General features: G+C 38.5%; 1 protein-coding gene across 6 annotated transcripts in view; it reads left to right on the forward strand.

The window, feature by feature from the left end:
• Positions 1–13,490, forward strand: part of Septin10 (septin 10) — an 81,596-nt gene that overhangs the window by 32,048 nt on the left and 36,058 nt on the right. For all 6 annotated transcript variants that reach the window (XM_052162977.1, XM_052162975.1, XM_052162978.1 and 3 more), the window contains 5 exons: positions 478–664; positions 2,952–3,113; positions 5,549–5,645; positions 6,955–7,123; positions 11,923–12,055. In XM_052162977.1, the coding sequence (XP_052018937.1) occupies positions 478–664; positions 2,952–3,113; positions 5,549–5,645; positions 6,955–7,123; positions 11,923–12,055 (748 nt within the window). The remainder of the gene's footprint in view (positions 1–477; positions 665–2,951; positions 3,114–5,548; positions 5,646–6,954; positions 7,124–11,922; positions 12,056–13,490) is intronic.

Below are 13,490 nucleotides of genomic sequence, written 5' to 3' on the forward strand. Positions count from 1 at the left end.
TCCAGCTGATACTAACCTTTCCTCTTTTGTGGGTTAAGCTTTTCATGCATATAGATGTACTGAAAACAAAAATCAGGCACTTTGACTTAATTATTTTAGTTGGCACCTTTTCCTCTTCTCAACCAATTAAACAATATGCCATGTTATCACTCTAATTGTATGTTAAGTTTCTAATTGGCTTTGGGCAGTTGTAAAAAGCCTTAAAAGAACTGAACCCAGAACATTAATGTACGTAGAAATGAATCTTTGGGAACTTAATATCATTTCTGACTAGGTTATCCTGATGTTTTGGCAGAATTACTGTCATACATGTATATTATGTGTTGTTATGTGTTAGCATTGTAATTACCTGTTTGCTCGGTATAGATATTAACTGATATTCCTGGAAGATATAGATGTCAGACTTGAGAATTGTACGAGTTCTTTACTAAGATAGCATGGATATGTTGTATTAAATATTTAAATATTTTTTTTCAGCTATCAACCGATAGTTGATTACATAGATGATCAATTTGAGGCCTATCTCCAGGAAGAACTGAAGATCAGGCGTGCTCTTTTTAACTACCATGACTCTCGCATCCATGTGTGCCTCTACTTCATTGCTCCGACAGGCCACTCTCTAAGGACACTCGACCTTTTAACCATGAAGAGCCTGGACAACAAGGTGGATTAGGGAAGCAAACAACTTCTCAAACCTCAGTACACTTGAAATATTAAAGTATCTTTATGTTAATTTGCACATACTTTATAGCTTTTATTCTATATATCTTTAAAACATTTATTTCTGGAGAAATTTAATCTGGAAAATGAGATAAAAATACTAAACAAGTTCTCTTTTTAGTGATTACACCTGTTGTAATTATTCCACATTTTTATTTCAAACATAAATTAGAGGAATAACTTAATTGTTAAAGTATGATAATAATATTTCATCTTGGTGAAATATGTTTTTGTTTGGACTGTATCAAGAACATTTCTTCCTAAACTTTTGAAGCAAGTAGCTATTTATACATTTTGGAGGTTATAAAATTGTTTCACAAATTAACTCATTGAAGATTATTATATTTGTTTAAAAGTTGAAAAGACTAGTTACTGTTCTAATCCCAAAGAAATATATTCTTAAAATTTTGTACTTTTTAAAGGAGTAAAATCAAAATGGAAATTTTGCCTTATAGAGGAAAACATGATACAAAGCACAAAGATCATAGAATTTGTCACCAGTGGAGCTAATTTTAAATATCGGTTGCATCCCTTAGTAGCTGCTTTATCTGTAGCAGATTATACATTATCAAAGAGTTTGAAACCAAATGTTTTCTGGTGACAGTAAAAGTTTGTCAGCCCTAGTCATTCATGTGAAGATTGGGTCTACCCTCTTCATTTTGTTCAAGTGATAGGGCGAATTCTGTATTGGGTCTCATCACAATCCTGCCTTAAGCTTTCTGTAACAAATGAGATAATGAATTTCCTACAAGTTTGAAAAGAAAGCATATGACAAGCTCCAGTGACTTGGTTTTGCATTTGGATGCATAGTGTTATTTATATAGTTATCTAGTTTGTCATTGTAGTGGTTTTAGTAGGGCAGCTGCTATCCACAAGGCCTTTGGCAGGCTTCAGAAAACTTAATGTACATGAGAGATGAAGGTGACCTCTGCTCTCTCAGTTTCCCTGGCCTCAAACACTTGGCTGCCTGCCTCATTCAGATGGTGACAAATGACCATCTTTGGCACATCCATTTTCTTTCCTGTGAGAACCATGCACACATTGATACTTAAGATATTTATGCAGTTCAAAAACAATTACAATGTGAAAACTTTGACATAAGGTATTGAATATATGGATCTTGAAACTAAGTATTCGATATCATAACTTTTATGTGCTTTGAACCCCACTTACAATTGTTTTCTGCCACCCACTTCATGGGTAGTTCATAAAATCATTATCTCCTTATAAGTGTCTAGAAGGCGGTAAATACAGAGGCATAGACTGAGTCAGTGCAGAGTTAGAAAAGAGAAAAACATGTAAAAAATGAATCCTTTCAGTTTTTGGAAAATTGTGTGGTGATGTTTTCTCACCTACATGTTCATTAGCCCTGGGGTTTGGATTCAGATTAGAAAAACATGATAATAAAACTCAGTTCATAGAGACATGGGCCTTAATGCTGGGGACATTACTCTCATGCAGGACTGAGTTTGTAGTTTAGTCTTCATGACCCCACATGTCTTCCTCTAGCAGCAACGGGCCTGGAGCATGCTCAGGAAGCCGTTCCTTTGCATCAGAGCACATTTAGCTGGTACTGGAGTTTCTATCCAGTGCTGTAGACAGCTTCTCTGACGACTAGACCTGACAGGCCACTAAAGGGCAAAAAAAAAAAAAAAAAAAAAAAAAAAAAAAAAAAAAAAGACGCAGGAAGAGCAAAGTCACCCATTCTCTTAGTTTTCTTGAGAAATATAAGTTCTTAGTGAATTAAGCAGTGTTTTTTTGCTCACAGTTTATTATGTTCTACTTACCTTGTGTGGAGTTCAAAAATTTGAGGAGAAGAGAATATGAGTTTCTAAATCTAAATGCAAATGAAAATTTGATTTTACAAGAGCTCCTTTGAAATTTTTACAATTAGCATCCATACAGTTGAGAATTTTGTATCTGCATATTTATTTTGGTTAGAGAGATCCATACTCTCTTCTGGGTAGGTAGTAAAGTATGTCAGCCACCTATGTTCTTTATGGTGACTCCTTTTATCTCCTGTAACATGAAAGCAGAATACATGGATAGACATGGTGTTATTCTAATTTACCTTCATTTATAAAAAGCAGACAGCAACCTGGATCATAATTTGCCAACCCCTGATCAGAGAAATTGATTGTTAGAGATTTTCTTTAATGTGAAAAAACTATGACTATGAATTTTAAAAAACAAACTTCCATGATGATATTGTGGATTTTATTTCTTTATAGGTGAACATTATACCACTTATTGCCAAGGCAGATACAATTTCTAAAAGTGAACTACAGAAGTTTAAGATGAAGCTAATGAGTGAACTGGTCATCAATGGTGTGCAGATCTATCAGTTTCCAACAGACGACGACACAACTGCCAAGATCAATGGAGCGATGAACGTGAGGGCCCTGAGTATGAGTGTGACTGCTGTAACCTGAGTCTGAGTCTGAGTGTGACTGCTGTAACCTGAGTCTGAATCTGAGTGTGACTGCTGTAACCTGAGTCTAAGTCTGAGTGTGACTGCTGTAACCTGAGGCTGAGTAACCTGAGGCTGAGTTCCCTGAGTGTGACTGCTGTAACCTGAGTCTGAGTCTGAGTGTGACTGCTGTAACCTGAGTCTGAATCTGAGTGTGACTGCTGTAACCTGAGACTGAGCTCCCTGAGTCTGACTGCTGTAACCTGAGGCTGAGCTCCCCTGAGTCTGAGTGTGACTGCTGTAACCTGAGGCTGAGCTCCCTGAGTCTGAGTGTGACTGCTGTAACCTGAGGCTGAGCTGACTTGATCATCACTGCTGCTGCAGCAGTCCTGCTTATCTGGCGCCTCGCTTCCTGAGCCTTTAGTTATTATTGTGAATATAGGAAATGGGAGATTGCAGAAATAAGTAACTTACTAGTTTTCAGTTGTGTGCCAATATGAATAGCAAGAAAAAAATCACAGGCTTTGAACCAACTGACATCATCAGAAGAATACTGATTCTAGTACAGTAGTACTTTGAAAGAGCCACAGTCATGTATTTTTAGTTTTTTTTGTCCCATTTGATGATTAGTTATTGTTCCCTTATCGTACCTAGTTTATAAACATTTGCAGGTACTGAATGGGATAAAGCGTTCTATGTATGGGACTGTGAGCAGGTCATACTTTTAGGTATCTACTGGGTTTTTGGAATATACCACCCACAAATAGAGAGAGACCAGTGATATATATATATATATATATTCACTTTTGTTTTCCAGAAAGACTTCAAATAAGGTGAAATGTCAAAAGTTCAGCAGAATAAACATTTAACTGTTGTTGTTGTTGACAGACAGACACTGGGCACTTTTGTCTTTGCTTTGCATCCTCTTGCTCTCCTGGAACCGAGTCAGTCAGTCAGTCAGTCAGTCAGTCGTGAGCTGAGGTTCCCTTCAGATGAGATGCGTGCTTCATTTAGTGTGTCTAAGATGACTAAGTTCTTTACTTTTCTCAAAGTTTCACAATGTTTAAATGCTTCATTTTATTTTGAAGGCTTGTGGGTTTGAGGCTTTATATGGCGGTCACTGCCTGGAGACTATTGACTTGTCTGCGGAATTTGGCTAGTAGTCTAATACGGGCTGACTTAGGTGAGGGGGCTAAATGATGTACCCTTAGTTATGGTACCTAGCAACAACATCCCATAACTGTTTATTCTTCTTCCTTATCCTTTCCAATTTATCATATGCTATTGTATTACATACTTTCCTGTGTCAAAAGTTCTGATAAAAGCAACTGAAGTTCATTTTGGCTGTGGTTTGAGATTACAGGACAGAATGGTGTGCATGTCCAGGCAGCAGGAGCATGTGGCAGCTAGCTGGTCCCAGTGCGTCTGCCATCAGGAGACAGATGAGTGCGATGCTCAGTCCGGTCCATCCTTGATGTATGGGTTCTCGGCTCCAGGATGGTGCTACCCATGTTCAGGATGCTTCTCTGTTCAATTAACCTTTCTGACACATACTCAGTTGGTTCTAAAGCTGTGCTTATTCTAAATGTAGTCCTGTTGATGGGAAGATTAGCCATCACAATCATGAAAATAGGAAACCCTAAACTAAATCTCTTAAAACCTAATAATATGAATGAAGTGATCCAGATTTTCTGTGTTAAATTGCCTTTATATTTGATTTTTTCACATGCTCATCAATAATTTGTTAGAAGACAGTTAAGAAGCCTTCATTCAGTTGCTAAATATTAAACATTATTTGTTTTTACATTAATCTTCTCCCGGGTTTCAGGCCTCGACATTAGACAGATTTATGCGCTCATAGCCCTCAGCTGAGCCACTGCATGTTACAGAGTCTCTCCCTAGCTAACCCTTCTTCCTACCCTGTAGGCTCTAACTAGATCCTGGCCTCACATGGACCGTGCCTGCCCGTTCTCAGTAATCTCTTGTTCCTCTCGACTTGTATAGCATCACTGCACTAGCATCATTTTTAAACTTTGCGCATCATTTTATATTGGTATTATATGTGATAGACTAAATGCAGATACCATACTACTTTATATACTATGTAAGGTCTATAGTTTCTAAAACATCTTTTTTTGTTTTACAGGAAAATGTTCATGATATTGTCACATGTATCAAAATTCTTCTGCTTCTCCTTGTCTTTCTTCTTTTAATTCCAAATAAAACTGTGACTTGTATGCGAGAGATACCCAGTATGTACTTTGTAGTGTCCAAAAGTGACTCTTGTAGAATCTTTAGTATGTATCCCAAGCTTAGTGGAATTGCTCTTTAATTATTCTCTATTATTTTCATGACTGATATTATAGTCATTTATATTGTGGTATTAAAAAATGAGATTGATGTTTGGTTCCTTTCTAGGGCCATTTGCCATTTGCTGTTGTTGGAAGTATGGATGAGATAAAAGTTGGAAATAAGATGGTGAAGGGTCGTCAGTATCCTTGGGGTATCGTACAAGGTAAGTAAGTATGACAGAAATAAATGTGTCACCTGGTAATCTTAAGATTGAATTAGACCAATTGTTTGAGGTGACAAATTAGATTGTAGTTAATAAACAGGAGTTGGCTGTTATATCCAAAGTCTGCGGACAGAGCTTTTCCATCTCCCTGTGTTGTACCGTGTCTCCTCTGCTGGCTACCTGAAGCTGAGATGTGTAGACATGGACTTAGATCAGAAGCTGGCTGCTTCTTTGATGCTGGAGATCTAGCCAGTATGCTTGAGCGTTCTAGAACATGCTCTGTGCAACTCCATCCCTAGCCCTTGATTAGAATTTGAATCTATAAAGTAGTGGTTAAACATGATAATCATCAGGACCAACTTGGACAATATAGTAACATCCTGTCTCAAAAAGTTAAAAAAGTGGAGTGGGGTGGTGACTTGTGTTTAGTGCTTGTATGAAGTCCTGAACATGGAATAGACAGTTCAATATGATGTGGTCTTGATTTTGTAGCCTAGCTGGCCTGAAGATTGTGAACTCTACCTCTGAGTACTGGGATTATATGCATATATACCACCATGCCCAGCTGATAATATTTTTAAATGAATGTAAAATATTGAGAAAACTTTTAATTAAAATGTAAAATAAACCGGGTATGGTATACCTCTAGTCCTAGCTCCCTGGGGAGGTAAAGCCAGAAGAGTTTAAGCTTGATGCCAGTCTGTGCAACACAGTGAGGCTTGACTCACATACATCATACATACAAAAATAAATTTTTAAAATTTCATTTATAAAATACTAGGTCACTGTGCTATATTTATTTATAGTCCTCTGGTAATCATAAACATAGAATGACCATACCATTGTAGTCACTAATTTTGAATAATATTTAATACAAATTCATAAATGTAATTTTGTAGAAAAAAATTTGATCATTGTAGATCTGAGCAGAATTTACTACTTGAGAGTGGAACAAGCTTACTTAAGTACTGTGTAAAACGTCCCATGGTTACAGTTGGTAAATTCACAGTAGGAGTAAAAGAACCTGAGCATAGCAATGAAAAATTTGTCTGTGCTATTTCCTCTTTATCCATTGGCTACTATATTTGAGGCAGACTTCCCAGTCTGTTAGCTAGTATTACCTATGATTCAGAGTGTATAATGCAACCAATTTCTTCCTTGGTTACGCGTATATAATAATAGTAGCTGTTGATCAGAAGTGACATCTTGCTGTTTGCTATTTCACTGTCTTTACCTTTCATTTGACAAGCACTTATTGTGTGCCAGGAGTTAAAGCTAGCGTTGTGCTTTTCTGATTTTCTCTGGCTAGTGGAAAATGAAAATCACTGTGACTTTGTAAAGCTGCGGGAAATGCTTATTTGCACAAACATGGAGGACCTGCGGGAGCAGACGCATTTGAGGCACTATGAGCTGTACAGGCGCTGCAAACTGCAGGAGATGGGCTTTGTAGATGTGGGCCCAGAGAACAAGCCCCTCAGGTAAGGGAGGCTTTCTGGGGGGCATTAGAAAGGATTACTCTTTCTTAAGCTCCATAATGATGAGACTGCATTTTTAGAAATCTAACAATGAAATTGATTCATTTGACTTGTCCAATCAACTGATACCTCTTTGCTTCTGAAGATTATTCCTGACTGTAAAGGAACTAAGGAAAAACCTCCTTTTACACAGCTACTTGGGAAACTGTTCTATGAAGCCTGTAAGTTCAAGGTCTGCTTGAACTGTACAACCTGTTCAGAGCCAACTTGGGCAACATAGTAACAACCTGTCTCAGAAAGTAAAAAAGAGGCAGGTGGGGAGGAGTGGCAGCCTGTGCTCAGTGCTGAGTGCCAGCATGTATGAGGTCCTGAACAGGGGGAAAGGAATTAGAATATACAGCAGTTAGAATATGAATAACTGAAGGAAACACTTCACAAGTCAAATTACCCAAGCCTTCATTAGTTGCCCTTTTTCTGAAGGAACATTTGGAGTAACAGAAACTTAGCCAGGCATGTAATATCTTTTCCTTGTAAAGAATCCAAGTTAAAATTGCTTCTCATAGTTGGAAGAATTTTGGACCTAAAGACCTTGATAAATGACTAGACCATTTAATGTTGCTCTGAATTTCTTTGGTAACTTTATATGGTGCCAGATGATATCCCTAAATTTTAAAATGAACACAAAAACACACAGAATCCTAATTCCTTATATACTTAATCAAATCTGATTTGATAACACACTCAAGAACAGTTCTGGTGGGTAAAGCATTTAGTCTTTAACATCACCACTAGTTTGAATGTCTCAGACTGAGGATCCCTTTTCCACTTCACTGTTGGCATTTGTTAATTACTCTGCCTGATAACAAGTATCACAGAGAAAACACAACATGAAGGAACTAGAGAGTAGCCAGTCATTGTTTAGATTGCTGTTGACCTTGTGGAGGATTTAATCCTAGATGAAGTTAAAATTTAAATTTCATTAGTGGTTTAAGGTAAAAAAAATTAAGAATCTGATGTGTTTAACCCCCCTCCACCAAATTAGTACTCTATACCAATAGTTCTGATAAGCTGATGATTTTTTCTGATCATACTATATTTTTACTGAAGATTAACCATTTCAAGTTGGCTTTCCTAGTGTTTTCCAGAGGAAATGAGTGCCTCTCATTTCTTCCTAGTCTCGGGGATAGTTCAGAGGTCCCTGTCTGTACTGAGGAGGCAGAGATTCCAAGTGAAAGCAGACAGGACAGCTATGAAGTATCTCCAGGAAGAGAGTTCTGGGTTGCCTGGTGGACTCATCATCAGCCATCTGTAGATGACTAAGATATGCGGGGTCAGAATTCCCAGGGATGGAACCTAGCAATCTGCATTTTAAAATGCTCGTTCAGCCAGTAATTAATGTTTGTCTGCCATCCATCTGCTCAGCATGACGGGTCTTGGCAGAGGACACAGAGGAAGAGGGGACTCCAGTGTGAAGACAGCGTCTGTCCTTCCCAGGCTGCTCCACTTAGCAATAGTGGAATTTTAAAAAACTAGACTCTGGATTTCGTAGGCCAAGCCAAGGCAAACTACTTCTTGTAGTACTTTGTTATTTTGTGAGATTTGATAAGGTTTATATAAAAGGTTCATTGTAACCTAATGCATAGAAAGCCTCATTATTCATAGTTTCATGAAGTTACTTTTTATTTTCTGAGGATTCTTTCCCATTTCATTTTTCTTAATTTGGTTGGCATGTAAAACCTGAATTAAATCAACCGAGCAACTAAAAGAACTGTTGCATAGACCTGTTAGGGTACTCTTTATTTCTTCATTGCCAAATGTTCAGTTCGTTTTTCTGTCGAAAACATTTATTTAAACTTATTTAAAATGGTTATACCAAGTTGATATCTTAATACAGCCACAGTAATCATATTCTTGTTTATGAGGTCTAAGCACAGAGTATCATTCAAAGCTGGAATGCTTCTGTAGACGTACATACATACTTTTTTGAGACTCTGTCTCATTGTGTAGCCTGGCTGGCTGGTGTGGAACTCATTGTGTAGACCATCTAATGTTGAATTCACAAAGACCAGCCTACCTCTGCCCACTGAATACTGGGATTTTTATGGTGTCCCACCACATTTGGCCTTAATTTTTTATATTAAATTATATCAATTTTGCTTTCATAAAAATTTAAATCCCTGAGTTTAATGATTTTAGAATGTTTTCACAATTTCCATGAATTCTTGAGTCAAATCCCTGACACTGAAGTGTTAGGTTTGTAGTTCTTGGTTTTGTGGTGAATAACTCAGGCAAGTATTGTATCTCATGTAGTACAATACAGCTTGAGTTTAGCCCATGCTGGTCATAAATGCATAATTCTCCTCCGATATTCTAGGCACTTGGAATACAGATTATGTGCCATATCTGGCTAGGGCCTATAATTTTGAAAGGAAGATTTATATGGTATTATAGAATTGCTTAATTGTCTGCTGTAGTTATACTGAATTTTATCTTTGGAACCCAAAGAAATGAGTAACTGTGCATTTAATAGACTTAGAAGTTCATCATGTTTATTTGAACTGTACAAGTAACAAGAACATCAGTGAAAAGGGTTTTAGATTTGATAACACTGAGAACTAAGAATTGGTCTTTTCCCCTTTTGCTTCAAGATAGTCAGATCTACAATAATGTAAAATAATGGTATTACATACTCATGACAACAAGCTAATTGGATCCCAGAGAGGGCACAGCGTAGCAGGAACTTCTCATGTTCATTTAATACATGTCATAGTTCACAGTACTAACTGCACACACCATGTTCTTCAGATCTATTAAGAGTTTCTCATTTACCTTAGAATGATAGAATTGGCCTCATAAATATATATCCTAGGAAGTGAGTATGGTGGGAAGCGTGTAGGAGCAGCACACGTCTTTCCCCTGCTGGAATCTAGTTGAGGCAGTCAGATCTAGCATGGTCGAGCGTGGGCTTTAAAGAAGCCTGATCTGGCTCACATCCCAGCTTCTAACTATCCAGCTGTGTTAGGTAGATGCGCTAAGCTCTTGCTCCCTCCCTGGACATTAGACCACCAGGGTTTGCTGTTGAAGTTTGCTGCCAACATGAAGAATCTGCAGTGTGGGGAGTATCTGCTGCTGCTGGCTTACAGTCACTAAGTCTAGGCCTCTTCTGTTCACCACTTCTGTTTATTTTCTTCCTGGGTGTATGTGCAGATAAAGTAACAAAGCATTCTCTTAACTGTCAGTTGATAAGAAGCTGAGTTGTTATTTATTACTTATATGTTTTGGTATAAAAGATGTATCAGTTCTACCTACAAAATGGAGTAAAGTTTCTGAAATTTGTCAAAATAGCTAATATATTTACAAGTTTCTTTAAAATGAGACATAAACAACAACAACAAAAAAACCCTGAAAAGCCAAATCCCATGTATGTTACCTCCTTGGTATTTGAGGCACTCAACTAGTTACTTAGGGTATTTTGCACAATGATGTGTTTTGTTCTTAATGAGAATGTTCTTACAGGTGATTAGGATATGATCTAAGAAAACGTGCTGTGCATTAACTTAGCTCTCAGCCATGATAGCTATCATGCAACATTTTTTTACAGTTTTTTCTTCAACTTATCAAATATTAATAAAATTCTTAATTAAAAATGAATTTTAAAATTCAGGTGTATTTAATGTCTTTTTAAATGCAGTAGAAATTTCTTACTGACTTAAGAGGAAAATGAATTTGTATTCTTTGTTGAATCTTGGGATATTCACACAATAAGCTGAAATGGAAGGGCTTGGCTTTTCTGATATATTGGAAGGTTTATTGTTGTAGCTCTGGAATTATATAAGTAGGCAGAGGGTCATAGAATTCCAGGACAGTCTCTGCCTGACTAGAATTGTCTCTACATATGAGAAGCATCTGTCTCTAAGACGGCATTAAGAAGGAATCAGTGTCTAGATAGCTTTGCTGGATAGACAGGTAACAAAGATGACCAAGGATCTTACACCTATTTTCAGTATTCGAATCTATTAAAAATGAGAGGAGACAGGATATAAATGACCTGGAGATACTTTGGAAGGACCAGTGCGATGAGGAGAAGGGAAAGCCTTTGTAGAGGAAGTCACGTTTGCACTTGTCTCCAGAGATAGAGGAAAGCTGAGCAGAAAGGGCTGAGACTGAAAAACACTCAAAATGGAAGGACTGTTGTAAGGACAGTGCTATATGTGGCTTTGCTGAAACCTAAAGGGACTTGATTCATTTGTTGAGGAATTAATCTGGAAAGGAAGTCAAGCAGGTTGCCCTTTCCTGCCTGTGTGCTCTGGGCAGAAAGTCTAGTAACCAGAAGAACACAGTGAGCTAGACGCCCAGAGATCATTCAGGAAAATACTGCAGAGGTGAAGGCAGAACATGTCAGGGGCACATCGGTATGATGCCTGTGGCAGTGGAAAGAGAACCAGCTGTGGTGTCAGCTTCACCGATAGAGCTAACCTGCCTGGGCGCTCAAAGCTAAGCAGAGGGGCAAGTCACGTGACTTCATTACTCCAGCATGTAGCTGGATTGATGCCATCTAACAAAGACTGAAAAAGGAACGTTTGGGAGAAGCGAGAGTACCTGTGAAGGACTCTGTCAGTCTTCATGTGCTTTATTGGCTGTAGCCCTGAAAGCCTTTCGTCTGGTGCCGCAGGCAGTGGCGTGTCTGGGTCCTCAGATGTGATGGTACATGATAAAACAAGGCCTAATGGGAGGCGCATACAGGCTTGCAAAACTGTTACCATGTCTTTTTAACATGAGAATAACACAAATGACCTTTTTAGTCTTCAAGAGACTTATGAAGCTAAAAGGCACGAATTGTATGGTGAACGTCAGAGGAAGGAAGAACAGATGAAGCAGATGTTTGTGCAGCGAGTAAAGGAGAAAGAAGCCATATTGAAAGAAGCTGAAAGAGAGGTGAGTGTGGTTTGATTTGACATGTTTGTACTTACTGTTTTGGATGGTCTATAAAATTGGAAGGTTCATCTTAAGATTGTAATTGTCCTTTGAAAACTATAGCATATAGTTTTTAAATATAGACCTTAAAGAAATTATAACATGAAATCCAATTAAACCTTTTAGTCTTTGGAACATTCTTCCATTAGAAACAGCTTAGCAAAGACTTGTAACTACTAGGTTAGTAAGAAGTATTCTAATACTATAACCAGAAACATTTCAGCTGTGGCTATAAAATGTTTTTGTCAAGATTCCTTCAGTAGTGGAGACAAAGCAATGTCTTCCCTTCTCCCAAGCTTCCAATAGCAAACTGAGGCACAGTTTTGCCAGAGCTCATTTTGGGGAACTAGTAGATTTATTGGGTTTACTTATAGAGAGTAGCTGCGGGGTTACTTAGAGATTTGGGGGTGCTTTTCCCCCGACTGGCCACACCTGGAAAGCCTTACCCAGCAGGGATGAAGGCTTCCCTGGTAGCAGCATAGTTGGAGCCCGGCTGTTCTCCAGGGGCAGAGTTGCCAGGGTGCAGGAACAGCTGGGTACCTGGGAGAATCGGTGCCCTCCTCAGAGCCTCTGTGCAGGGATGTCAGCCATTACCAGCCCAGCTAGGACTCTCTTTACAAGGAGCTGCAGTTGAACTCTTTAAGATGATGGTTGTTTGGCTCAGAGGACAGTCACTCACAGAAGTTGTTTCCAGTAATTGTTTATTTTATTATTTTTTAACCGTAAAACAGGCAGCTGTGAAAGCTGTGAAGCAGCTTTCTTTACCTTTGCATTCAGACCTTACCAATTAGTTACTTAGCATGGATTAGCTTTTACTGGGTGTTCTAGGCATTGACTCAGGTCTTCATGTGATCACAACACACACTGTGCTGATTGATATAGCTGCACCTGCTGTGAATGAACTGTCAGAAACAGACACATTGATGTGTTTCCACAGTGTCAGCATTTATTGACTAAAAGTAGAGTCAGCTGACATAACTTTCATTGACAACAGTGTCAAGTACTCCCAATTTCCCTTGATACCTCACTATTGGCAATTATAGGATCTTTTATTCCAATCTCGATCACTAGTAGTAACTCTCAGATCACTCATCACACTGCATACAGTAATGTAAATAGGTGGGAGAATATGCGTAGGCCAGAGAAGAACTACAGAAAGCTAGCACAGGTTCAGCGGTGGGTTCCTGGCGGCAGTCACTGCAGGGTTAGGTAAGGCATTAGAGAACACAGAGGCTGCTCCAGGTAGGCAGAGCCTAGGTGTCTCAGCACCCTGAAGGATAGGCACCTGACCTGTTTTAGATGTTATGGAAGACATAATGCAGATGACAAATGACCAGAAATCAGGTGATCTGGATCAAGCCATGAAGACTGTCAAGTGGAAGGGATCTTTCAGTCC

The sequence above is a fragment of the Apodemus sylvaticus genome, chromosome 19, assembly GCF_947179515.1.
Source record: "Apodemus sylvaticus chromosome 19, mApoSyl1.1, whole genome shotgun sequence".
Classification (NCBI taxonomy): domain Eukaryota; kingdom Metazoa; phylum Chordata; class Mammalia; order Rodentia; family Muridae; genus Apodemus; species Apodemus sylvaticus.